Source organism: Trichechus manatus, unplaced genomic scaffold (genome assembly GCF_000243295.1).
Source record: "Trichechus manatus latirostris isolate Lorelei unplaced genomic scaffold, TriManLat1.0 scaffold00212, whole genome shotgun sequence".
Taxonomy (NCBI): domain Eukaryota; kingdom Metazoa; phylum Chordata; class Mammalia; order Sirenia; family Trichechidae; genus Trichechus; species Trichechus manatus.
In genome coordinates this window covers 654,817-681,825 of record NW_004444148.1, presented here as the reverse complement: position 1 = coordinate 681,825, position 27,009 = coordinate 654,817, and the positions used below count along the sequence as shown (strand labels likewise).

At 38.9% G+C, this 27,009-nt stretch overlaps 1 protein-coding gene across 1 annotated transcript in view; it reads left to right on the top strand.

The window, feature by feature from the left end:
- PLCXD3 (phosphatidylinositol specific phospholipase C X domain containing 3) overlaps window positions 1-27,009 on the top strand; it is a 200,763-nt gene that overhangs the window by 111,302 nt on the left and 62,452 nt on the right. Inside the window, exon 2 of the mRNA XM_004388438.2 lies at window positions 19,359-20,067. Within this exon, the coding sequence (XP_004388495.1) occupies window positions 19,359-20,067 (709 nt within the window). The remainder of the gene's footprint in view (window positions 1-19,358; window positions 20,068-27,009) is intronic.

Genomic DNA, 27,009 nt, shown 5'->3' with positions numbered 1-27,009 from the left:
AAAACAAGAAAAAAGAAATGCCCCCAGAGATGTCCCTGTGTGTCTGCACAAAGTAAGGGAGTAGATTCCAAGCTGCGTGGTACTGCCCCGCTAGAAGGGGTTCCCAAGCTGAGAAAAGAAAACAAACAAACAAATCAAAACAGAACTAATCAGAGCAAACAAACAAACAAAAAAACCCTGGGGGTCCTACCAGCTTGGCGGCATGGGCCAGGAAGTAGTTTCACAGTCAAGCGGAGTTTCGCGCAGCCTTTCAGGAAGAAGCAAAGATGGCGCATGGAGCCAGGTATTTGAGAGAAAGGAGGGGGAGGTAGGGAGAGGTAAGGAAGAAATCTAAAGTAGTGGAAAAAAGCAACACCAGCAGCCAACAAAAGGCACTCAGGGAGCCGGCCAGTGAGGGCAGGTGGAACCCAAGCAACACCAGGGTGCTTCCCGCCAAGATACTGTGGCTGCAGGAAGCAGAGGAGGCTAAGTGAGGGTGAAGAAGGGTGGGGGTTGGGAAAGCTTATATTGCTGGTTACCAGTTGTTCTGTCTTCTACTGGAAGCTCCTTGAAGCTGCTTTCTCATACCCCCTGTTTGCTGATCTCTGATAGGAGTCCAAGGTGGAGGATCCGTGCTGTGATATCTGATAGGGTACCTCTGCGTGTATCTCTCTTCACTCTCTGTTCTCAGTCAGTTTCTTATTCCATTTGGTGCTTGGCTGAGTTCTTTATCTCTTCATTTGATGCATAGGGTTTCAGGATTGACATGTAACTCTGTTTGACTTAGTTTTTCTGATCTTTGCTGAAGAGGGATGGTGTGGTGCTTCTGACCGTAGCGCCATGTTGCCCAGAAGTCTAGGTCTTTTTTTTTTTTTTTTTTTTTACTAGAATTTGAGTTCTGCACCCTACTTTTCTCCTGCTCTGTCAGGGACTCTCTGTTGTGTCCCCCATCAGGGCGGTCGTTGGTGGTAGCCAGACACCATCTAGTTCTTCTGGTCTCAGGCTGATGAAGACTCTGGTTTATGTGGCCCCTTTTGTCTCTTGGGCTAGTATTTTCCTTGTGTTTTTGGAGTTCTTCATTCTCCTTTCCTCGTTGTGGGTTGACCAACCGATACATCTTACATGGCCACTTACTAGCTTTTAAGACCCCAGATGCCACTCAGCAAAGTGGGATGCAGAACATTTTCTTAATAAACTTTGTTATGCCAATTGTCCTAGATGTCCTCTGAAACCAAGGTCTCTGGCCCCTGCCCCTGCTATACGGTCCCTTGAAGTGTTTGACTGTGTTCAGGAAACTTCTTAGTGTTTGGTTTAGCCCAGTGATGCTGACTTCCCTTGTATTAAGTGTTGTCCTTCCCTTCACCTAAGATAATTCTTGTCTACTATCTTGTTAGTCAATACCCCTCTCCCTCCCTTCCTACCCTCATAACCATCAACGAATGTTTTCTTCTGTGTTTAAACATTTTCTTGAGTTCTTATAATAGTGGTCTCATACAATATTTGTCCTTTTGTGACTAATTTCACTCAGCACAGTGCCTTCCAGATTCATCCATGTTATGAGATGTTTTGCAGATTCATCGTTATTCTTTATCATTACATAGTATTCTGTTGTGTGAATATACCATAATTTATCCATTCGTCCGTTGATGGGCAACTAGGTTGTGTCCCTCTTTTTGCTATTGTGAACAGTGCTGCAATGAACATAGATGTGCATATATCTATTCGTGTGACAACTCTTATTTCTCTGGGATATAGTCCATGGAGTGGGATTGCTGGACCATATGGTACTTCTATTTCTAGCTTTTTAAGGAAGCACCAAATCGATTTCCACAGTGGTTGTACCATTCTACATTCCCACTAGCAGTGTGTAAGTGTTCCAGTCTCTCCACAACCTCTCCAACATTTATTATTTTGTGTTTTTTTGGATTAATCCTAGCCTTGTTGGGGTGAGATGGTATCTCATTGTAGTTTTGATTTGCATTTCTCTAATGGCTGATGATCGTGAGCATTTCCTCATGTATCTGTTAGCAGCCTGAATGTCTTCTTTGGTGACATGCCTGTTCATGTCTTTTGCCATTTTTTTCTTGGGTTATTTGTCTTTTTGTGGTTGAAATTTTGCAGCATACTGTAGATTTTAGAGATTAGACCCTGACTGAATATGTCGTAGCCAAAAATTATTTCCCAGTCTTTAGGTTGTCTTTTTACTCTTTCGGTGAAGTCTTTTGTTGAGCATAAATATTCGATTTTTAGGAGCTCCCAGTTATCTAGTTTCTCTTCTGGTGTTTGTGCACTGTTAGTTATGTTTTGTATTCTGTTTATGCCATGTATTAGGGCTCCTAGCATTGTCCCTATTTTTTCTTCCATAATCTTTATTTGTTTTAGATTTTATATTTAAGTCTTTGATCCATTTTGAGTTAGTTTTTGTGCATGGTGTGAGGTATGGGTCTTGTCTCAGTTTTTTGTGATGGATATCCAGTTATGCCAGCACCATTTGTTAAAGAGACTGTCTTTTCCCCAGTTAACGGACTTTGGGCCTTTGTCAAATATCGACTGCTCATAGATGGATGAATTTATGTCTGCATTCTCAATTCTGTTCCTTTGGTCTATGTATCTGTTGTACCAGTACCAGGCTGTTTTGACTACGATGGCAGTGTAATAGGTTCTAAAATCAGGTAGTGTGAGGCCTCCCACTTTGTTCTTTTCTTCAGTAATGCTTTACTTATCTGGGACCTCTTCCCTTTCGATATGAAGTTGGTGATTTGTTTCTCCATCTCATTAAAAAATGCCCTTGGAATTTGGATGGGGATTGCATTGTATCTGTAGATCGCTTTGGGTAGAATTGACATTTTCACAATGTTGATTCTTACTATCCATGAGCAAGGTATGTTTTTCCACTTATGTAGGTCTGTTTTGGTTTCTTGCAGTAGTGTCTTGTAGTTTTCATTGTATAAGTCTTTTATGTCTCTGGTTAGATTTATTCAAAGTATTTTATCTCCCTGGGGCCTGTTGTAAATGGTATTGATTTGGTGATTGCCCCTTTGAAGTTTTTTTTGTTGTTGTAGAGGAATCCAACTTACTTTTGTATGTTCAGCTTGTATCCTGATACTTTGCTGAAATCTTCTATTAGTTCCAGTAGTTTTCTTTTGGATTCTTTGGGGTTTTCTGTGTATAAGATCATATCATCTGCAAATAGTGATACTTTTACTTCCTCCTTACTGATTTGGGTGCCCTTTGTTTCTTTTCTAGCCTAATTGCTCTTGCTAGGACCTCCAGCACAATGTTGAATAAGAGTGGTGATAAAGGGCATCTTTACCTGGTTCCTGTTCTCAAGGGGAATGCTTTCAGACTCTCTCCATTTAGGATGATGTTGGCTGTTGGCTTTGTATAAATGCCCGTTATTATGTTGAGGAATTTCTCTTCTATTCCTATTTTGCTGAGAGTTTTTATCATAAATGGGTGTTGGACTTTGTCAAATGCCTTTTCTGCATCAATTGATAAGATCATGTGGGTCTTGTCTTTTGTTTTATTTACATGATGGATTACATTGATTGTTTCTCTAATGTTGAACCATCCCTGCATATCTGGTATGAGTCCCACTTGGTCATGGTGGATTTTTTTTTTTTTTAATGTTGTTGAATTCTATTGGCTAAAATTTTGTTGAGGTTTTTTGCATCTATGTTCATGTGGAATATTGGTACTGTAATTTTCTTTTTTTTGTGCTGTCTTTACCTGGTTTCGGTATCAAGGTTATGCTGGCTTCATAGAATGAGTTTGGAAGTATTCCATCCTTTTTTATGGTCTGAAATACCTTTACTAGTAGCAGTGTTAACTCTTCTTTGAAAGTTTGGTAGAATTCTCCAGTGAAGCCATCAGGGCCAGGACTGTTTTTGTTTTTTTTTTTGGTTGGGTGTTTTTTAATTACCTTTTCAATTGCATCTTTTGTTATAGGTTTATTTAGTTGTTCTACCTCTGTTTATGTTAGTTTAGGTAGGTAATGTTTTTCTAGAAATTTGTCCGTTTCCTTTAGGTTTTCAAATTTGATGGAGTCCAATTTTTAATAGTATTCTGTTATGATTCTTTTCATTTCAGTTGAGTCTGTTGTGATATCGCCCATCTCATTTCTTATTCAAGTTATCTATTTCCTCTCTAGTTTTTCTATTGTCAGTTTTTTTGTGATGGATATCCAGTTATGCCAGCACCATTTGTTAAAGAGACTGTCTTTTCTCCAATTAACGGACTTTGGACCTTTGTCAACTATCAACTGTTCATAGGTGGATGAATTTATGTCTGGGTTCTCAATTCTGTTCCATTGGTCTATGTATCCTCCAGAATGTTTCTTGATTCATTCTTTTGGTGGCTTGCTGTAGCCATCATGGTCTGCCTCTTTATGTGATTTCATATTGACTGTTGTCTCCAAGCCATCAATAAGTTACTATATTTATTTTATGTTTGCTTACTGTGTCCTAGCTTCTTTTCTTGTTTTGTTTTGATATGCCCAAATAGGCTAGTTGTGTGCGCTAGTTTGATTATTGGCATCTTTGAAGCTCTCACGTCCTGTCTCCAGGTGGCTAGAGCTGTTACTATGTATATAAGCCCAAGAGTCTGCTTAGTTTTCTTGTGTGGATTCAGCTCAGGTGTCCAGGTCATCAGTCACTGAGTATGTGGTTCAGGCTCTCACCTACAGTCCTAGCTGGGCAGGGGTGATTGGAATAGGCTCAGGTATCTGGCTGCAGTAGGGGGTCACACACTGATCAAGGCAGGGGGGTGACTGCTGCCCCTGAGAGTCTAGGTGGAAGGTATGTCTGTGTTCCCTAGAGTGCGTAGGTTGGTGGGTTTTTCAGCCAGACTGTGGGCACCCAATGCTGTTGACTGTAAGGACTGGGAGTTACCATTTATTCTTGGACCTCTGTCACAGGTGGCACAGTGGAGTGGGTGGAGCCCCCAGTCCTCAGGCCCCTGATGTGGGTAGGTGAGGACCCTGCTTAATTGGCAGGGCAGTGTCAAATGTCATGAATCTGCCACTCCCCCTTATAGCAGATACAGATGAAAATAGGCTTCAGATTACACCCTGTTATGCTGTGCTAATGAGGGCTTACACTGTTGAAATGGGCCCACACAGATCTATGCACAGGGGAAAGGCGTACAAAGTCTGTGGTCCCCTTATGCCTGTGCCTAGGCAAAGGGGCTGTGTCTGCCCTGTGTTCCCAGCTTAGGGGAGCTGGCAGATTATTTTTTGCTGTTTGTTAATTTGTTCCTTCTCCAAAGCTGGGAGAATGGCTCAGGTCTCACGATTAGTCCTACTTCATGCCCAGGGAGTGCAGCTATTGCTAAAGCAGACTGGGACCTGGAGCAGAGCAGGGAGGAGGCAGGTAAATGTGAGAGAGGTACTTCCCAAAAGGTTTTTTTCTTATTTTTTATCCTCATGGTAGGTTAGATGCTTGTACTTATCTTTGGCCGATTGAGCACCATTTCTCACTGGTTCTGTAGGTTTGATCAAATTCTCCACCGCTTGGTCTCTCCCAATGTGGAAAATGCATCCTGAGCACAATTGCTTTTCTCACTGCTTGCATCAGTCAATCCAGCCTTCAAGGTGCCAGTTCTGGCCAGGTCAGGTCTGGCAACTCCTTGCGGCTTCTGAATTGTGTCTCCTTCCCCCTGCCACTCAATCCAATTCCTCAACTTTGTCTTTGATGTTCAGGGCTCCTAGATTTTCATATACAATCAATTCACTTGTTTTTTCGAGTCTTTGTTGTAAGAGGAACCACAGGAAGCATCTGACTACTGTGCTGTCTTAGCCCTGGCTCCTCCATGTGTTGTCTTTTAAAAACTAGAAGATAAACATGCCCTCTTATTTATATTTACAGAGTAACTGTTTAAAAAATTATTCTCTGGTAACGTTCTTAGTTTGAAAATAAACATAAATTGATATTTAAAATTCACATGGAAATGCATTTTATGTTATACCACAAAATAAACTGTTTTTTTTTTTTCAGTAAAGTAAAAAAAATAGAGGCTCTATGTAATAAGGCAAAAGTAGGTATAAGATGGAATATTAAGAATTATTCAACTAATCCAAAAGAAGGAAGGAAAACAGGAATGAAGAACAGATGGGATAAATAGTAAACAAATAACAAAAGTGTAGATTTATCCAACCATATAAATAATTACTTAAATGTTAATTGCCTGAACAACCCAATTCAAAAGCTGACATTGTCAGACTAGATTAAAAAGCAGATCTCAACAATTTACTATCTACAAGAAACTCACAAGTAGGATCCTCAAAAAGCTTGAAATAAAATTACCCTATGATCCAGCAATCCCACTTTTAGGCATATACCCTAGAAATCTAATAGCAGTGACAAAAATAAACATATGCACACCTATGTTCATTACAGCATTATTCACAAAAGCAAAAGGATGGAAATAACCTAAGTGCCCATCTACAGATAAATGGATAAACAAATTGTGGTACATACATACAATGGAATATTATGTAGTCATAAGGAATAACGATGAGTTCTCAAAATATATTATAACATAGATCAATCTGGAGGACATTTTGCTGAGTGAAATAAGTCAGTCACAAAAGGACAAATATTGTATGATCTCATTATTATAAAAAGACAAGGATAGGTATCCATTTAGAAAGCAACATTCTTTGGTGGTTACCAGAGATAGGAGGGAAGGAAGGGGGCATCACTTTCTAGACAGTAGACCCTTGTTGGTTTTGGTGACCAAGGTAAATGGTGACAGTAAGAAACACAAGAATAAGGGATAATTTTATAAATGTTTTAATATATACAATTTTGCAACAATAGTAATAACAACTAAAAAATATGGGTGGTTACATAGATAGATACTACCTGTTGCCTTCAAGTCCATTCTGACTCATAGCAACCGTATAGGACAGAGTAGAACTGCCCTGTAGGGTTTCAAGGGAGTGGCTAGTGGATTCAAACTGCTAACCTTTTGGTTAGCAGCCATAGCTCTTAACCACTGTGCCACCAGGGCTCCGCATAGAAAGATATGTATGCATATATGTGTATAGGAAGACACATATGAATATACGGATGTGCATATACAGGTTTATCAGTAGACATATGTATATACATGTTTAGGTGTGCTGCATATATCTATACATATATAAAATAAAGCACATAGGGGGTACAGTTATGGATGCTTCCTAGACATAACCAAACACCTTGTGGGACTGGTTTACTGGGTTTGAGGGCTTAGGACCATAATCTCATGGGGCATCTCAGTCAACTGGCACAGTATAGTTCATAAAGATAATGTTCTACATCATAGTTTGGTGAGTAGCGTCTGGGATCTGAAAAGCTTGCGAGTGACCATCTAAGATGCAACTATTTGTCTCTACTTGTCTGGAGCAAAAGAGAAAGAAGGAAACCAAAGACTTAAAGAAGAAGCTAGTCTACAGGACTAATAGTCTACATGAACCACAGCCTCACTACCTTGAGAGCAGAGGAACTAGATGGTGCCCAGCTACCATTACTGACCATTCCAACCAGGGACACGATAGATGGTTCTAGATAAAATGGGAGAAAAATGTGGAATAAAACTAAAAAAAAGCCAGATTTACTGGACCAGTAGAGACTAGAAGAACCCCCAAGACTGTCACCCTGGGATATGCTTTAAACTTGGATTTCAAACCACTCCTGGAGGTTAACTTTCAGCCAAATGACAGATTGGCTGATAAAATAAATAATATCACCCTTAAATACTATTCTCCTCCAAACAATCATCTAACTGAAACCAAATGGTGAACATTTATCCTAGACAAAAGATGAAAAGGTAAGGGGGCACAGGGAAGGTAGATTATGGAAACACGACAACCAAAATAGAAATAATGCCGACACATTGGGAAAAATGTAACCAATGTCACTGAAAAATATTTATAGAAATTGTTAAATGAGAACCTGATTTGCGGTGTAAACTTTCATCAAAACACAATAAAATATTTTTAAATGTTTTTAAAAATATATTTCTTATTGTGGTGTCATCATTCTATCATGAGCTAGTATTTCAAAGCATGATACATACTTGGGGGCGAGTTAAAAATAATAGTGAATCCAAATGTCAGGTAGTTTTCTTGATAATTTCAAATTTTTGGTTGCCTTTTTATTAAATACAATAGAACAAAATAATGTGACTAATGAAGAATTCATAGTAAAATTCAAGGTGTCAGATCTGGTTTTCTTGTTTGCTGATTTGAATTATCTTCAGTCCAAGCTTTTTTTTCTGAAAAATATTTTAAAGCCACTTGTCCTTTGTGAGCATTTGGCTAATCAAACTATACAAGCCTAAAATCTACATGACCAGTCATCGTTAAGCAAACTATAATACAGTCCAATATGACTATTATGGATTGAATTGCACCCCCCAAAAATGAGTGTCAACTTGGCTAGGCCATGTTTCCCAGCATTGTGTGTCCACCATTCTGTGATCTGATGTGATTATTTAATGTATTGTAAATCTTAACCTTTATGATGTTAATGAGGCAGGATTAGAGGCAATTATGTTAATGAGACAGGACACAATCTCCAGGATTACACTGTATCTTGAGTCAGTCTCTTTTGAGATATACAAGACAGAATTGAGCAGAGAGAAGAGGGACTTCATGCCACCAAGATAGAAGCACCAGGAGTGGATCACATAATTTGGATCTGGGGTCCCTGCACTGAGAAGCTCCTAGACCAGAGGAAGATTGATGACAGTGATCTTCTCCCAGAACCAACAGAGAGAGAGAAAGCCTTCCCCAGGAGCTGGCACCCTAAATTCAAACTTCTAGCTTCCTAGACTCTGAGAGAATAAATTTCTGTTTGTTAAAGCCATCCACTTGTGGTATTTCTGTTATAGCAGCACTAGATAACTAAGACAATGACCAAATGAATAAAGGCATCATTCAGTCTGGTGGAATTCTACTGTTTCCTTAAGATACCTTGAGTATTGAATATGTTATTTGGCTCTCTGTGAAGATGACAGTGGCAGTACCTAAGTTAAATGTTAGTAAAGTTTGATTTTTCTTATTTTAAAATAAAAATATAAATAGAATAGTACTAATATTTTCTTCCCACAGCCAAATGGATTGTCTTTACCCTCCTCTGGTACCTAATCTTAAGTGCCTTAAACAGAGTTGATGCTCAATAAATACCTGTGGGAAGAATGAAGAAATGCTCTCACGTATAAGGATGTATCTTTTTATGTCTGTCCTCAAATATTTTAATTAAATTATGAGCCACTTGAGGGGAAGGACTATGTCTGAATTTTTCTTCTGTATACAATTATTCAACAGTGAGAAAATTAAGCAAAATCAACCAGATGAAGATGTTCCCATTCTGTATTCTGTTTATGTGGCTCTCAAGAGTCCTTTAGCCTATAGCCTGAAAAGCAAGACTACTTTTGCATTTAGTCTAGTTCCTTTTTCATTATTTCCAAAATCCCATCGGTAATTAATTATATTTTTTTCTCTTTATTGTATGATACCAAACACTACCTAAAAAAGAGTACCAAACTGTACTTGTAATTATTTATCTGTGTGTATCACACATTAAGCTGAAAACTCATGAAGGTGGGAACAAGCTTTTCTTGTGCTTAGCATGGTGATAGCGCATACTAAGTGCTTGATAAATGTTTGAATAAATGAGTGATAAAAGAATAGAAAAGCAGAAAAAAATATTTTCAATGCAACGTAACACTTTGCATGAAACAAACATTTGCAAAGAATTGCCAAGTTTTAGTTTCTATACAGAGAAGCTAACTTACTTCCAATTCTCTTATTTGAAAAAGTTAGTTTGTTGTCAAACAGGTTAGAGTTAAGCAATATTTCCTTAAGCAAAATAAATTAGTAGATTGATATAGTATTGGAGGCTTTTAATCTGAATGTTATAATTACCTCAAGTTACTGTATCACTTTTCACATATCATCTCAAATATAGCATACTGCTTGCAAATATAGTCTCAACTATAGTATAATACTTTTATGACTGTACATATAGGGATGATTTTAAGCAGTGCTTTAATAAATTAACAAAAACAGTTTATCAAATATTTTAGTTTTCTATTGTTGCAGAAAATATTGCCATAAATATAGTGGCTTTAAACAACAGAAATTTATCTCACAGTTTCTGTGAATCAAGGGTGTAGGAGCAAGTTAGCTGAGTCCTCTGATAAGGGTCTCAACAAGCTGGAATCAAAGTGTTAGCCAGGGCTGTCATATCATTTGAAGCTCAGGGTCCTCTTCCAAGCTCGCTGGTTGTTGGCAGAATTTAGTTCCTTGTGGTTGTAGGAATGAGGCCCTTAGCTCATAGAGGCTTCCCACTATTCCCTGCCATATGGCGCTCTCTTCTTCATGAACAACAGGAGACCATCTGTTGCTTCTGCTCTCTCTTTTAAGGGCTTACCTGATTAGTTGAGGCCAGGCAGGATAATCTCTCTTTGATTAACTCAAAGTCAACTGATTAGGGATCTTAATTACATCTGAAAAAAAAATTACTTTTTCTGTATAACATAATCACAAGAGTGATATCCCATTATATTCACCACACTTAGGAGATGGGCATTATGCAGGGATGTACACTAGAAGGTGGGAATTTAGGAGGCGATCTTAGAATTCCACCTACCACACTAAATGGTAAATTGAGAAACTGTTTAAACCCAGTACTACCAGAGACCATAAAAGCAAAATGATTTTAGGTATTCCTTATACTGCTGATTTAATAGAATGGATGCTAAATGCCAATTGGTTAGAACAGATACAGCTAAATTCATCTAAGCTTATCTGTATCAGTATGCAGACTGGGGAGTAACCTCAGTTGTGTATTCGAGAGGACTTTTTAACACTACATTTATTTCATTAATTCTTGCTTTCTCTTACCTAATATGTAATTTTCAGGCATAGAAATTAAATTAATTTCTCTTCATCAAAAATGACAAGTTCTCAAATTAGGAATTTAGATCTATAGACCACAAATCCTCCTTCTTTAACCCTAAAGAGTTATTGTAGGCTTTATTAGTTATGTATTGCTGCAGAAAGAATTGCCCCAAGGCTGTAATAAAGATCCCACTGGGGCAGGAACTTCTTCCAAGCTTACTCAGTGGTACTTGACAGGATTCAATTCCCTGCTTCCTCTTGGACTGAAAGCCTTAATACCTTGCTGGCTGTTGACCAGAGGCAGCCCTCAGTTCCTTTTGATGTAGGGCTATCCAACATGGTGGGAGTCCCCGGTGTCACAAACGGTTAAGTGCTTGGTACTAATCAGAAGGCTGATGGCTTGAATCCACCCAGCTGCACCTCAAAAGAAAGCCCTGGTGATCTACTTCCAAAAGATCACAACAGTTGAAAATCCTGTGGAGCACAGTTTCACTCTGAAACACACGGGGACACCATGAGTCAGAATCGCCTTGTTGGAAACTGGTTTGTTTTTCTTGGTTTATACAGCGTGGCAGTTAGCTTATCAATGCCAGCAAGGGAGAGAGTTTTCTAGCAAGAAGAAAGTCACAATCTTTTGGAGCCTAATCTCAGAAGTAATAGCTCATCAAGTTTGCCGTAAAGTTTTCCATTTGTTAGAAGCAAATCACTAGGTTCAGCCCACACTCAAAGGAGGAGTTTGCCCACAGGCATGATTGCCAGGAGGGCAGGGGCCACTGGAGACTGTCTTAGCTGTCTGCCTACCACACTGTCTAAATGAAGGCAGGCTGAGAAGAAACTAATAAAAGTGCCTTTTTCCTGGAAAAGAGCCCTGTTGGTGCAGTGGTTAAGTGTTTGGCTGCTAACCAAAATGTCATCAGTTTGAATCCACCAGCTGCTCCTTGGAAACCCTATGGGACCGTTCTACTCTGTCCTATGGGGTCACTGTGAGTCAGAATTGATTCGACAGCAGTGAGTTTTACTTCCAAGAAATAGAAGAAAATAGTCTTGTGTTTTTTTATTCAGAACCAGAGCAAATGGGTTGGATTTGGCTGAGTATGAAAGAAGAGTGTCTAATAGCATCCACTGCCTGAGAAAACGGCAAATCAAACTCAACATTGAAAAGCTAAGTTCATACTCAGAATATCAGCATCAAATACCAGGTCCAAGGTGTGAGTTTGAGATTGTACACAAGAGAAGAGCTAAGAGGCCAGGAGCCCAGGAATACTGAGTCAGTATACTAGAATATTAAGCCAGATAAGGCAAAAGAGTTTTGGGTATAGCCATGAACAAAGAAATAGGGTTTAACACTCTCTTGCTTATAAGAGAGTTTTAGAGACACAGAGCTGGGTGAGATTTTCCCCTCATTTACTAAAAGGTCATCAATTGCTGCTGTATTTTTGTTTTAAGTTCAAACAAATAGAAAACTTCATGGTTTAGTGAAAAAGTTAAAAGTGAGGAGGGAGTACTACTTCAAATAAAATTTTAAGTCATCAAAATACTCCTTTTTTGGCCAACATTAGATTATGTATTTTCTCCCAAAATACATGGGTAGTGCTATCTATCACTTGATTTAATTCTCCTTTACAAATAATATTTATAGTACAAAACACCAACGTGCATCATCCTGCACCAGATGCTGTGCATAAGCCTCAGAGTCATCTAGATTAAAGTGAATATGGGTGGAGGCACCATTGGTTAGTTCTTCTGACAGCTTGTTTTATTTATTTATTTTTATTTTTTGTTTTTAGCTTTACTTTATTTTGACCTTAATAACATACTTTCCTTGAAGGACAACAAATAATTTAGCCTATAAACTATACTGTCCTTTCATAAGATTTTCAAAAATAGTGCAATTCCTGGCTTTTTTTTTTTTTTTTTTGCCACATAACTATGTGATAGACAAATCTAAAGCCATATTGAAAACAAAGGCTACTTGTTTCCAGAGAAAAATTCAAATCATATTTAAATCTTTTCCTGCTTGCTTCAAATGATGTCTTCTATAAGATTACAAAGGTAACTAATCACCCTCATCCACCTTTGCTTCAAATGCCTGGAAACTGGTTTTTACCCTTGAGGTTTTTTTAATATTTATTTTAATCCTAGATCATTGAAACTATAACTCTTCTTAAACTCATCTTTTTCTTTCTTTCTTTCTTTCAACACTCCTCTCTGTGCATATTGAGCCATGACACAGCTTGTTTAGCTTTTCATTTATATTCATCGCCAACTATGCAGCAACTGATAAATCAATGTGCAACAATTGAAATCCCTATTGAAATTTGCCAATACCAGATTAAAACTGCTACTTTTTCTTCTACAAGCAGTGCTGACATTTTCTTCCCATACCATTTGCTTAAAGACAAATAGATCAGACACTTCTAGATTAAATTAAACATGGCATTTCTGTACTTTTGGGGTTACCTTTCATTGTTTGGGAAAAAAATGACTACTTCTGAGGAGTTCTCAGTTCCAGATCTTAAAGGTCATGATTTACAGGGTATCGAATATTCTCCAAATATCTTCTCTAACGATTTACCATGATATCTTAAATCTACACTCTTGTGATTCCTATGGGTTGTTAAAGCTAGGTATAGATAGGTAGATGTATGTATAGATGTAGGTTTAGATAGATATAGAGATGGAATATAGACATTGTTAAATATATCTATCACTGGAAAAAAAATGCGTCAAACAGCTTATCAAAGAAAGACCTTGAGGTGATGAATGGATAAACTTAGAGGGTGTGTGTCTGTATGTATGTGTGCGTGTATGTGTTTTAGATGGAGGTGATGAAAGAATGAGGGGGCATGGTGGTTCAGTGGCAGAATTATCATCTTCTATATGGGAAACCTTGGTTTGATTTCCAGCCAAGGCACCTTATACACAACCACCACGCATCTGTCAGTGAAGACTTGAGAGTTGCTACAATGCCAAATAGGTTTCAGTGGAGCTTCCAAACTAGGAAGGAAGATCTGGTGATCTACTTCTGAAATCAGCCAGTGAAAACCCTATGACTCAACGATGATGGTTTTCTCCTCAACCAGTCATGGGGATGGTGCAGGACTGGGAAGCCTTTCATTCACTTGGGCAGGATTGCCATGAGTCAGGGGCTAACTCAACAGCAATTAACAACGACAACAATGAAAGAATTAGAAAAAGGGGTGTCTCGCGGACCTAAATCAGGACTGGAGCAACAGAGTTTGAGCAGGCCTGAATATAACAGATGGGGAATAATAACACTGGGGCAAGGGCGTGAAAGATGAAAAGATACAGGGGCAAACTACTTACCTCGCCACAATTTTTTACCTCGGTGTGTGTTGGTCTCCACAGTTATTGACAGTTCAGCATTTTGAAAATCAGAATCTGAAGTACATTTTCCCTTTCTAATGTGTGAAGTATCCAGAATACGTTAATTTAATTTTAGCTATTCAGCATGTCATGTTCAAGAATTAACACAGGCTTTAAAAAATAAAATTTAAATCTGAAATAATTTTTCTTTATTGGGTCCAAGTATTTTTTAAATGGCTCTCTGTACTTGCAGACATATCATACACATGCCCATTGCTACATTTCTGCAGTTTTGATATGTGTAGCTACCAAAATAAATGGACCTTGTTCTTCCTAGGAAGAAAGTCTTCTAAATTTAGAAGCCAACTTCAAAGAAGCTTTCACTGTTGAGAGGATGTATCTGTGAAGAAATATTCTATCAATTAATTTTTAAATGTTGTCAGTTGTGTTAACTTGTGAGAAAAATTCATTGTTTCTTCAATATCTAAAAACTACTTGACCTCACTTAAGTTTCCAGTTGCATAAATGCAAAGCCAGGAATGACACCAGATTTATCAACATTGTACCCTCCTATTGCCTTATTTCTCCCTTCTTCTCTCCCTCGGACCTCTTTGTACTTTGCAGAGTGTAGGGGGAAACAGTTTGTACACTGATTGTCTGCCTGTGAAAAGGGCTCCTTTATTCAGATGAGACAAGCCCCTTAGGCTTAAAATCAGCCAGAATAAAAGGAAAGAGCACGATTGAAAACAAAATATTTCAGAATGAGTCAGTCTGGATAAATCCCACCTTATAATGGAAAGCCATCTATATGAAAAGCCAGAGCCCTGCTTTCACAAAGGTTAAGAGCTCCGGCTGCTAACCAAAAGATCGTCAGTTCAAATCCACCAGCTGCTCCTTGGAAACCCTGTGAGAGTGTTCAACTCTGTCCTATAAGGTCTCTATAAGTCAGAATCAACTCAGCGACAACGGATTATGAGGATATGGAAAGCCAAACCTATGAGTGCGTTACATTGTTGTTTCATAGAAACAGAAGATGGTAGTTTGAAGTTCAAAATATTGGTCAAAACGAATTTTTCCTATCATTGTACAATCAGTTTTGGGCTACTGAAATGATCTGTATATTATAAACCCAGTTGCCTTCCAGTTGATAACGACTCATGGCAATCTCATGTGTGTCAGAGAAGAGCTGTGCTTCATAGATTTTTTAAAATAATTAATTAATTAAATGTGGTAAATATATATGTAATAAAAGATTTGCCATTTAAAGAATCTATACATATACAGTCAGTGACATTAAATATGTCCATCATGTTGTTCCACCATCAACATTAACAGTCTCCAAAATTTTCTATCAATCACCCTTAACAGAAGCTCAGGGTTTCCTAAGCATTGTGTCTTTCTCCACCCCTGCCCCCAGTAACCATTAATAAACTTTGATCTCTATATACTTGCCTATTCTAAATATTTCATATAAATGGTGTTGTTAGGTGCCCTTGAGTCAGTTCCGACTCATAGCAACCCTATGTACAACACAACGAAGTATGGCTCAGTCATGCACCGATCTCACAATTGTTGCAATGTTTGAGTCCATTGTTGCAGCAACTGTGTCAATCCATCTCCTGGAGTGTCTTTTTCACTAACCCTCTACTTTACCAAGCATGATGTCCTTCTCCAGGGACTGGTCTCTCCTGTAACATGTCCAAAGTACCTAAGACAAAGTCTCACCATCCTCCCTTCTAAGGAGCATTCTGGCTGTACTTCTTCCAAGATAGATTTGTTCATTCTTTTGGCAGTCCATGGTATATTCAATATTCTTCACCAACACCATAATTCAAAGGCATCAATTCTTCTTCAGTCTTCCTTATTCATTGTCCAGCTTTTGCATGCGTATGAGGCAACTGAAAAATACCATGGCTTGAGTCAAGCACAGCTTAGTCCTCAAAGTGACATCGTTGCTTTTGAACACGTTAAAGAGGTTTTTGAAGCAGATTTGCCCAGTGCAATATGTCGTTTAATTTCTTGACCGCTGCTTCCATGGATGTTGATTGTGGATTCAAGTAAAATGAAATCCTTAACAACTTCAATATTTTCTCCATTCATCATGATGTTGCTATTGGTCCAGTCATGAGGATTTTTGTTTTCTTTATGTTGAGGTGCAATCCATACTGAAGTCTGTAGTCTTTGATCTTCATCAGTAAGTGCTTCAAGTCCTCCTCACTTTCAGCAAGCAAAGTTATGTCATCTGCATAACACAGGTTGTTAATGAGTCTTCCTCCAATTCTGATGCCCCATTCTTCTTCATATAGTCCAGCTTCTCAGATTATTTGCTCAGCTACAGATTGAATAAGTGTGGTGAAAGGGAGCAACTCTGTTGCATGCCTTTCCTGATTTTAAACCATGCAGTATCCCCTTGTTCCGTTCGAATGACTGCTTCTTGGTCTGTGTACAGGTTCCGGTCTATGCACAGATTCCACACGAGCACAATTAAGTGTTCTGGAATTCCCATTCTCTGCAATGTTATCCATAATTTATTATGATCCATACAGTCAAATGTCTTTGCATAGTTGATAAAATATAGGTAAACATCTTTCTTGTATTCTCTGCTTTGAGCCATGATCCATCCGATGTCAGCAACGATATCCCTTGTTCCACGTCTTCTTCTGAACCAAGCTTAAATTTCTGGCAGTTCCCTGTTGATGTACTGCTGCAGCCATTTTTGAATCATCTTCAGCATTTTACCTGTGTGTGATATTAATGATATTCAATTATTTCTGCTTTCTGTTGAATCATTTCTTTGCAATGAGTACCAATATGGATCTCTTCCAGTCGGCCAGGTAGCTGTCTTCCCAATTTCTTTGCAAGGACGAGTGAGCACTTCCAGCATTGTATCCATTTGTTGAAACATCTCAAATGATATTCTGTCAATTCCTAGAGCCTTCTTTGTTTTTCACCAGTGCCTTCAGTGCAGCTTGGACTTCTTCCTTCAGTACTATCGGTTTGTGATCATATCCTACCTCCTGAAATGGTTAATTGTCGGCCAATTCTTTTTGCTACAGTGATTCTGTGTATTCCTTCCATCTTCTTTTGATGCTTCCTCTGTCGTTCAATATTTTGCCCATAGAATCCTTCAAAATTGCAACTTGAGACTTGAATTGTTTCTTCAGTTCTTTCAACTTGAGAAATGCAAAGCGTGTTCACCCCTTTGGGTTTTCTAACTCCAGGTCTTGCACATCTCATTGTAATAATTTACTTTATCTTCTCCAGCTGCCCTTTGAAATTTTCTGTTCAGCTCTTTTACTTCATCATTTCTTCCTTTTGCTCTAGCTACTCTACATTCAATAGCAAGTTTCAGAGTCTCTTCCAACATCCATTTTGGTCTTTTCTTTCTTTCCTGTATTTTTAATGACCTCTTGCTTTCTACATGTATGATGTCCTTGATGTCATCCTGCAACTCATCTGTCAGTTTGTCCCTCAAGTCCTTCAGTTTGGCTTGTGTGTTGCTGTGATACTGTAAGATATGCCACCTGTATTTCAAATGCCAACAGAGTCACCCATGGTGGACAGTTTTCATCAGAGCTTCCAGACTAAGGTATACTTGAAGAAGGACTTGCCTATCTACTTCTGAAAAAAAAAAAGGTCACTGAAAACCTTATGAATAGCAGTGGAACACTGTCTGATATAGTGCTGAAAGATGAGCCCCTCAGTTTGGAAAGCATTCAAAATACGGTTGAGGAAGAGCTTCCTCCTCAAAGTAGAGTTGACCTTAATGATGTGGATGGAGTCTAACTTTTGAGACCTTCATTTGCTGATGTGGTACAACTCAAAATGAGAAGAAACAGCTGCAAACACCCATTAATTTTTGGAACGTACAAATTACGAATCTAGGAAAATTGGAAGTTGTCAAAAATGAAATTGAATGTTTGAAGATCCATATCCTGGGCATTAGTGAGCTGAAATGCACTGATATTGATCATTTTGAACCAGACAATCATATGGTCTACTATGCTGTGAGTGAAAAATTTAAGAGGAATGGTATTGTATTCATTGTCAAAAAGGACATTTCAAGATGTATCCTGAAGTACAACTCTGTCAGTGATAGGATAATATTAATCATATAAATGGGATCATACAATATTTTTCCTTTTGTGACTTATTTGGTCATTATATTGTTTTCAAAGTTCATCCATGTGGTAGCAAGTTTCAGGACTTCATTGTTCTTTATGGCTGAATAATATTCTATTGTATGTGTATGTACCACATTTTGTTTATCCATACACATGTTGTTGGACATTTAGGCTGTTTCCACTTTTTTGACTGTTGTGAATAGTGCTGCAGTGAACATGGGTGTATAAGTATCTGTGTTCCTGCTTTTAATTCTTTTGTATCTATACCTAGGAGCGGAATTTCTGGATCATATAGTAATTTAATGTTTAACTTTTTGAGGAACCACCAAAGTTTTCCACAGTGGCTGAGCCATTTTACATTCCCACCAGCAATGTATGAGGGTTTCACCTTCTCCACATTCTTACCAACTCTTGTTATTTTCTGGTTTTTTTTTTCCTACGGCCAATGGTGGATATTTGTGTACTTATTTTTATATATATGTTTTTTGTATATTTATTTTAAATGTGTCTTACAGTAACAGAATATATGTTTTGTTATTGAATCTTTTGATCCGTTTGCATTTACTGTAATTACTAATATATTTTGATTCAAGTAAGCCATCTTACTATGAACCCCCATGTACCCATATTGTTGTTGTTGTGTGCTGTTGAGTCAATTCCAACTCATAGAAACTTTATGACAGAGTAGAACTGCCCGCATAGGGTTTCTAATTGCTGTTTTTTTCAGAAGTAGATCACCAGGCCTTTCTTGCAAGGTGCCTCTGAGTACACTTGAATCTCCAACGTTTTGGTTAGCAGTTGAGTGCATTAACCATTTGCACCACGAAGGGACTCCCTGTGTACTATACTAGGCTTTAAAAAGGGCCCTTCTATGGCATGAGGATTAACTAGGTAAATATTGCTTAGTATTCCCTTTTGCTTCTCTAAGGGAGTGGTACAGCCACTATAAAAGGGGAAAGAGAAGTTGGGAAGGACAAGGAAATAGTGTGTCTTTAAGGTCTCAGATATAACTATATTATATCTTGTTATTCTTCTAGGATCTCATGATTCCTTCAGCTTCTACATTGATGAAGCCTCTCCAGTAGGGCCTGAACAGCCAGAAACTGTCCAAAATTTTGTCTCTGTGTTTGGAACTGTGGCAAAAAAGCTGATGCGAAAATGGTTAGCCACTCAAACAATGAACTTTACTGGTCAGCTAGGAGCTGGGATCCGTTATTTTGATCTTCGAATTTCCACCAAGCCCAGAGACCCTGACAACGAACTCTACTTTGCTCATGGTTTGTTCAGTGCCAAAGTCAATGAAGGCCTTGAGGAGATCAATGCATTCCTCTCAGACCACCATAAGGAAGTAATATTCTTAGACTTCAACCACTTCTACGGGATGCAGAAATATCACCATGAAAAACTGGTCCAAATGCTGAAAGACATCTATGGAAATAAAATGTGCCCAGCGATTTTTGCCCAGGAAGTTAGTCTGAAGTACCTGTGGGAGAAGGACTATCAAGTACTAGTCTTCTACCACAGTCCAGTGGCTCTGGAAGTACCCTTTCTCTGGCCTGGGCAGATGATGCCAGCACCCTGGGCCAACACCACAGACCCTGAAAAACTGATCCAGTTTCTTCAGGCATCCATCACTGAGAGAAAAAAGAAGGGCTCGTTTTTTATATCTCAGGTGGTACTGACCCCCAAAGCTAGCACTGTGGTCAAGGGGGTAGCCAGTGGCCTCAGAGAGACGATCACAGAAAGGTAAGTGCTCTTAGGGTATCAGGAAAAATATTCAAGTAATTTGATCCACTTCATAGGGCTAGTAAGTGATGGAGCTGGAAATTCATACCCATGTATTTTAACTTCATGTCCATCTTTCTTTTCATAGCATTCCTTTTCACTTTTATGCAGTGCTTTATAGACTACAAAACCTTCCCTCTACATTTTTCAGACTGTTCACATACCCATACCTAATTCCATTTGATTGGCATAACAACCCTAAAGTAGATACTGGTTTACAGATAACAAAATGAGGTTCAAAGAAGTGACATGTTTCACCTAAGGCCAATTGGGCAGTGAATGATGAAACATATACTCAAATCCCTTTTTTCTCAAGCCATATTCCATGCCCTTTAGACTACATCATGCTGACTTATAAGCAAAGGTCATCCTCCAGAAAGTCAGCATTCCATTGGTTACGATGATTACCTGCGAGGTATAATTTGGGGGGCCACCAAAGATCTCTGTAGCTCTTTCCCTCGAGTGGAATGAAACATGTTGGATTGTACATATCATTTATTCTTTTGAGTTAAGGTATTAAACAATGCAAAAATTGTCTGAAGAGAACACAAATCCTTATTATACCTTTAATCTTTATCATTAATTAATATTTTGAATTGAGGTAAGGGGACGGCTTAAATGGTTTTCTGGGACTCAAGGTCTTTGTAAGAAAGCACAAGAAGATGAGGAGAAAGGATTTAGAGGTGAAAATAGGAGGGTGGGCTTATAGCATAGGACATAGGGTGGGGAATGGGAGGAGATGAGGCTTATAGTGGGAGCAGGAATACACTCACAAGAAAGCTTTTAGCCAGGCTGCAGGGAACGTCATCCTGTGAGCAGAGAGGAGCTAGAAAATGATATTTAGTGGTGCAGAGACTTGACCAGATCTGGATTTTGACAGACAATTGGTGTGGCCTGGAGGGTAGATGGAGTGGAGAGGTAGAGCTTAAGAGGTCCTTAGAACTGTTTTTAGGAAGGTAATGAAAGCTGAACTGAGGAAGTGAGAAAACATAGAAGGGGATGATATGCAAGCAGTGAAAATTAGGATGATTTGACAACTAGTTAGACGTGGTAAGAAGAAGAGAAAAGAGTCAAACCCAAAAAAACCAAACCTGTTGCTGTTGAGTCGATTCCGATTCATATCCACCCTATAGGACAGAGTAGAACTGCTCTATAGCGGTTCCAAGCCGCAGCTGGTAGCTTTGAACTGCCAACCTTTTGGTTAGCAGATGAGATGGGTGGTGGAGGCATTCACAGAGGAAGGGAATAAAGACAAAAGAAATACAGTGACCTGGGGAGGAAATGGGGAATGTACAATCAGGAACATGCTGGATTTAAAGTGCTAGCATGACATCCAAGTACATGTAGTCAATTAATCATAAGGAATATAGGTTAACTCATTTTGGGGGGTATTGGCATTTTTGGTAGTGAAAACCACAAGCTATTGGAGTGGAAAGATTCCTACATAAAGAATCATAACTACCTTCTGTTTTTTAGAATTTGACTGTGGTCACCCTATTATTTAAGATTTAAGTAAGATTGCCAACACTTCATTGCATACCCTATGTAAGTACAAGGCCCTTCCTATGACTTCTGCAAATGTCTAGATTGCTTATATTCTTGTGGTCTGAGTCCTTGCTTTTGGTGAATTACATCATTATACGGACAGATTATCCCACGTGGCCTGTCCTTGTTCCACTCTGTGTAAATTGAGACATAAAACTTGCTCCTTGCTCTAGTCTATGGTGATTTTTAGATTTTACTAAGGAACTGAGAAGACTGGGAAGGGTTTATAATCACAATAATGCAGATAATGTGAAATTGAATTTTAGACTTCTCTGTAATTATAAATCTTCTAGCTTGGGATATCTTCCCCCAGTGACATCTCTACTGCTTTGCACCGCAGGCTCACATCCTCTGACTGAATATTCTCTACCTCCTTCTCCTTCTCTTTCCTTTTCTCAACTAGCTTCCCTGCTCTCCCCCATATTGCCTTGAGGACCCTACATTCTTCTCTAGATTGCTATGCTGAACTGTTTACCTGTCTCCAGCCCCTAAATCAAAACTCAGCTAGTCCCGTTGAAGTATTAATCAAAACAAGGAGGCTTTTTATTTAACAGCACCACCTTCTACAAAAGTTAATTGTTCTGGTAAATAACAATTTACCTCCGCTCTTCCATGCTTGTAAAGTAAGGGAGTTATATTAGAATGCGTTGTTTTCAGCTTTACCCCTCCCCATCAAGTTCCCAGATTTAGGGGAATCTCTCAGGGGCGGCTAGAGGTGGGGAAGAGACAGGAGGGGACTAAGGATAAACAGACCCCCATCTCTCTCCATTCTTTCTACACCTTCAATGAGAGAAGCTTCATTTGTAACTTTTACGTATTGAGCATGACAGGAATCTCTCCAAGGCCTTTTCCAGCTTTACTGTTCTGATGTGTAATTCTATGCTTAGGAAAATACTTGTCCATATTACACAACTGCTTTGTATTTTGGCCAAGAACCATAGCTTGAGTTCTCCTGTGTAGGGACCAGCCTTTGGGAAGTCAGGAAGAAAAATCTACTCAAGGAATAAATGTCATTCATTTTTCTTTCTTATGGCATTTGATGCTGTTCAGGACTTTGCAAATTATAAGCTGAACTGCTTTATGGTTGTTTCTGCCCTGCTACAGTATTACTAAAGTAGGATTTGAAGGAAAAAGATCAAATAAGTAAGGGAAGTGCTGAACATTATATTCTACACAGCTCTCACGAAAGATTTATAATGCACTTTAGCATATTAAAGGCACTAACAAATAATTTAGTGAAAATTTTTGTTTAAATTTAACTAATACAGTGTTTTCCAAACACTTAAAAAAATTTTTTTTTCATGTAACACTTATTAACAGCCCATGGAATTAATTTTGAAAAACTGTCCTTAGCCGTCTGCTCTAATTCAAAACTTTTTGCTTGCCTCAGGTTTATATACCTGGAATAGTAGAGCTATATCATTAGAAAAGAGTCCTTGGGTAGCGCAAATGGGTAAGCACTCAACTACTAGTTAAAAGATTGGAGGTTCAAACCCACCACCCAGAGGTGTCTCAGAAGACAGGCCTGGTGATCCGATTCTGAAAGGTCATAGCTTGAATACCCTATGGAGCAGTTCTATTCTGACACACATGGGGTCCTCCTGAGTCTGAATGGACTCGAAGGCAACTAACAACAACAAATCATTGAAAAGAGAATGAGAAGTGGAAGGGGAAAAAGAATTAAAAAGGAAGAAGGGAAGGCTCTGTAGGCAGGATCAACTTCTTCCTCTCTAAGATTATGCAAATTACATGCAAATGATTTGCAAATGTATCCAAACCTTGCCATAATATTTGTGCTATGAGCATTCTCCACTGGAGTTTAGTGTCAAAAGTACTAGAAAGACCTCCTTTTTAACTAATCGCAAAGCCTGTAGTATGAGTATGGTGCTACTATGAAGTTTAGAGGGTTTTTTGACATATTTCAGCTATCTGGGTGAAGCCTATAGGAAAAGGTCATTGTCACCCCTTGCAGAGGTAATTTATTTTATCTCCGGAAGAGGGAGTGAAGAAGCACTCGACTCCAGGAGAACATATTGCTTCTCTCTTGTCACCAAGTGGTGAAGCCCACAAAGAAGACTAATTCTGCCAATGTCCTCTTAGCTTTGGTGCCATAGCCACACATTCGGAAAGTCCTATGTTGGCACCAAAAGATGTAATGAGATTTTTCCTTTGCCACTAAAGAAAAAGTCACCAGGGAGTTTTAAGACCTCTCTGGGCCTTAATATTTCCATCTGAAAAATTCAGTGTTTGTACTAGATTATCTCTCAGATCCCTTTCAGTTCTAAAATCCTAAGATCCTGCATTTGACTAGTTTCTCTATAATTTAACTTCTCTAATATTTGGGTTGGAGTGCCTGGGTGGAGGAAATAGTTAAACACTTGGCTACTAAAAAGATTTGTGGTTCAAATCCACCCAGAGACACCTTGCAAGAAAGGCTCGTTGATCTACTTTGAAAGATCACAGCCACTGAAAACCCTATGGAGCAAAGTTGTACTCTGACACACAGGGGGACACCATGAGTCAGAATAGATTTAAGGGCAACCTTTTTTTTTAAATATTTGGGTTAACACAACTCTGAGCACATGCATTTCGAAAACAGTATTTGGAGGTGTGGGTGGCTTTCAGGGAAACTAAATCCTGCTTGGATTTAGGTACGGTTGCTTTCAATCTGGCCATGGGTTCCAAACACTGCATATGTGTTTTTACATCTTATCAATGCCAAAAGATACAGATTTTTATTTCTTTAAGATCTATTTTTAATTTCTTTTTAAAACATCAGCTTTTGCACCTCTCCCCCATGGAATTCACACGTTCTTAAAAAGAAGGTGAGCAACTGAGTCAAGTCTTTCTCTAATTCGTGAATGTTTATTAAATTATAGATTTTTCTAGTTAAAAAAAAAACTACGTCAGACCACCTGTCAGAATTTTTAAGGAGCAATGCATCTTTGCAAGTAAATTGATACCAAATTAAGTTAGACAATGTTTATATAGGCCAACAATTTAGATAATAATAAGAATAAAGGGCTATTTTAAGTGGTCTCTATTAGGTACAGAAACCCTGGTGGTGTAGTGGTTAAGAGGTATGGCTGCTAACCAAAAGGTCAGCAGTTCAAATCCACCAGCTGCTCCTTAGAAACCCTATGGGGCAGTTCTACTCTGTCCTATAGGGTTGCTATGAGTTGGAATCAACTCGATGGCAATGAGTTTTTGGTTTTTCTGTTAGGCACTATGCTAACTGCTTTATTTGCATTGTTTTATTAATATTAATAGTCACAAAACTCCCCAAAGTAGTTGTTATCACATCTTACAAATGAAGGAACTGAGCCTTAGAAAAGTTAGTAACTTAGCCAGATCGCACAATTAAGAAAAGGTGGAGTTGAGATTTAAATCCAGTTTGTTCCATCTATGTGTTTATTCATGAATCAGACATGTTTGGATGCCTACCCTCTTCTAGACACTGTACTTTGATTATGTGACCTAAGATATGGAGTGTTAAAATCATTGCACCATACTGTCTCCCTGATATCTGTGAGAATCCAAAGAAGTGACTAGATTTTTCTACTTTCATTTCAGTATATGTCAGCATCTAGATAAATCAATAGTATGTTTGGGTGGACTAGGCAGTTCAATATAGTACTTATTTGTTCAACGTCTATGACTAGGGCTCTGTGTTAAGCTTTGTGAGGCATATTAAAATTAGTAAAATGCCATTGTGCCCATCAAGCATCAAACGGGTTTGAAAAGACATGAACATACATGAATGCACGTGAACACACATGACCTACATACAAATTGGAGACAAATAGGAGAATTACAAACCAAGGCGTATAGTGACGTAAGGGAGAGAAATTCCTGGAAAGATTTCTGTCAGCTTTGAAGAAAGGATAGGAATATGACAGACAGAAATGGGAGAGGGTGGCTTTCCAGGCTGAAGGAACACCAAGAGCAAAGCATGGAGGCAGGAGATGTTGAGGAACAGGAGAAATCAGGGTTGGCTGGAACAAAGAGAAGTACACAGGAACATGGGAGATAAGTCTAGGAAAGGTGAAGGGGAAGATCATGGAGGATCTTAACTGCTAGTCTAGGGACTCTAGGCTTAATTCAATGCATATTAGGAAGATATTGAATGGGACAAATCAGAACTGGACCTCAGGAGATGAAACTGACCCAATTATATAGGTCAAATTAAGGAGGGGGAACCTGAAGATGGAGCCACCACTTCAAAGTAAGAAACAAAGTAGGATGTCAGTAAATGGTTGGGTGGAAAGATGGTGATTTCCGCCCTGCTTCCCCTTTGGAGAACTGGGGACCATTCACGGTATCATTCCATGTGAACGACATCCCTTGGGGTTGAACAACGTGCAGCCCTGCCACTTTCTCTCACGACCACAGTCATCTCCTTGAGGCTAAGTCAGTATTTATAGGTTGTGTTTGTTAATATGAACAAATATTAATAATTTCCAGCTGGGGAAGGGAAGGCAGCTACATTATATGCTGGGTAAGGAGTAGTTCTACTCTGTAACACATGGAGTTGCCATGAGTCAGAATTGACTAAATAACATTGGGTTTGGTTTTGGTTTAATGTGTTAAATGCTTTACATGGATTGTAGCCATTTAATTCTCACCCCAGCCTTACAAGGTAGGTATTACTAAATCTACTAGAGAGGGTGTAATTGAGGCTGAGAGATGTCTAGTACCTGTCTCAAAAACCCTATATTAATTTAGCAAAGTTAGGATTATTACTTGAATATATTTGACTCCAAATCCCATGCTTACTCCTGCAAATTATGTAAATATTCATATCTGGTAGATGTAATACAGTACATTATCTGTCATATTAGAAGACAGAGTTAGGTCTAGGGGTTTGGGAAGGTAAATTGTGCTGGCGGTGGGTAGGCAAGGCTATGAAAAGAGGAGGTCTGGTGTCTATGGCTTTGCCTCGAGAAAGCAAACCCAGGTAGGATGCTGATGTGGGGTCCCCAGGGAAGCACTAAATCATAGAATAATAGAAAAGGAAGGAGACTTAAAAGTGATCTGGCTCTAAGTTCTTTTCCAAGTGCCTCTGACCATTCTCCATTTAGTAAGGAATTTGAGGCCCAGAGGAATGCTAAGAGATTGCCGAAGGTCACAGAGCTGGCAGCAGAGACGGAATTACAATCCAGGTCCCAGGCTCCAAGTTTAGGGTTCTTGCCTCCATACCCCAGGGAGGCAAGAGTGGATGGTGGCTGGACAGGAGGACCAGAAAGGGCCAGAGAGCATCAGGCTGCAGAGCCTTCATGGGAGGGCAGGGCAGACTAACCAGTAAGCACAGTATGCACCAGCTTGCAATGAGCAATGTACTCATGGGTTTAATTGTAT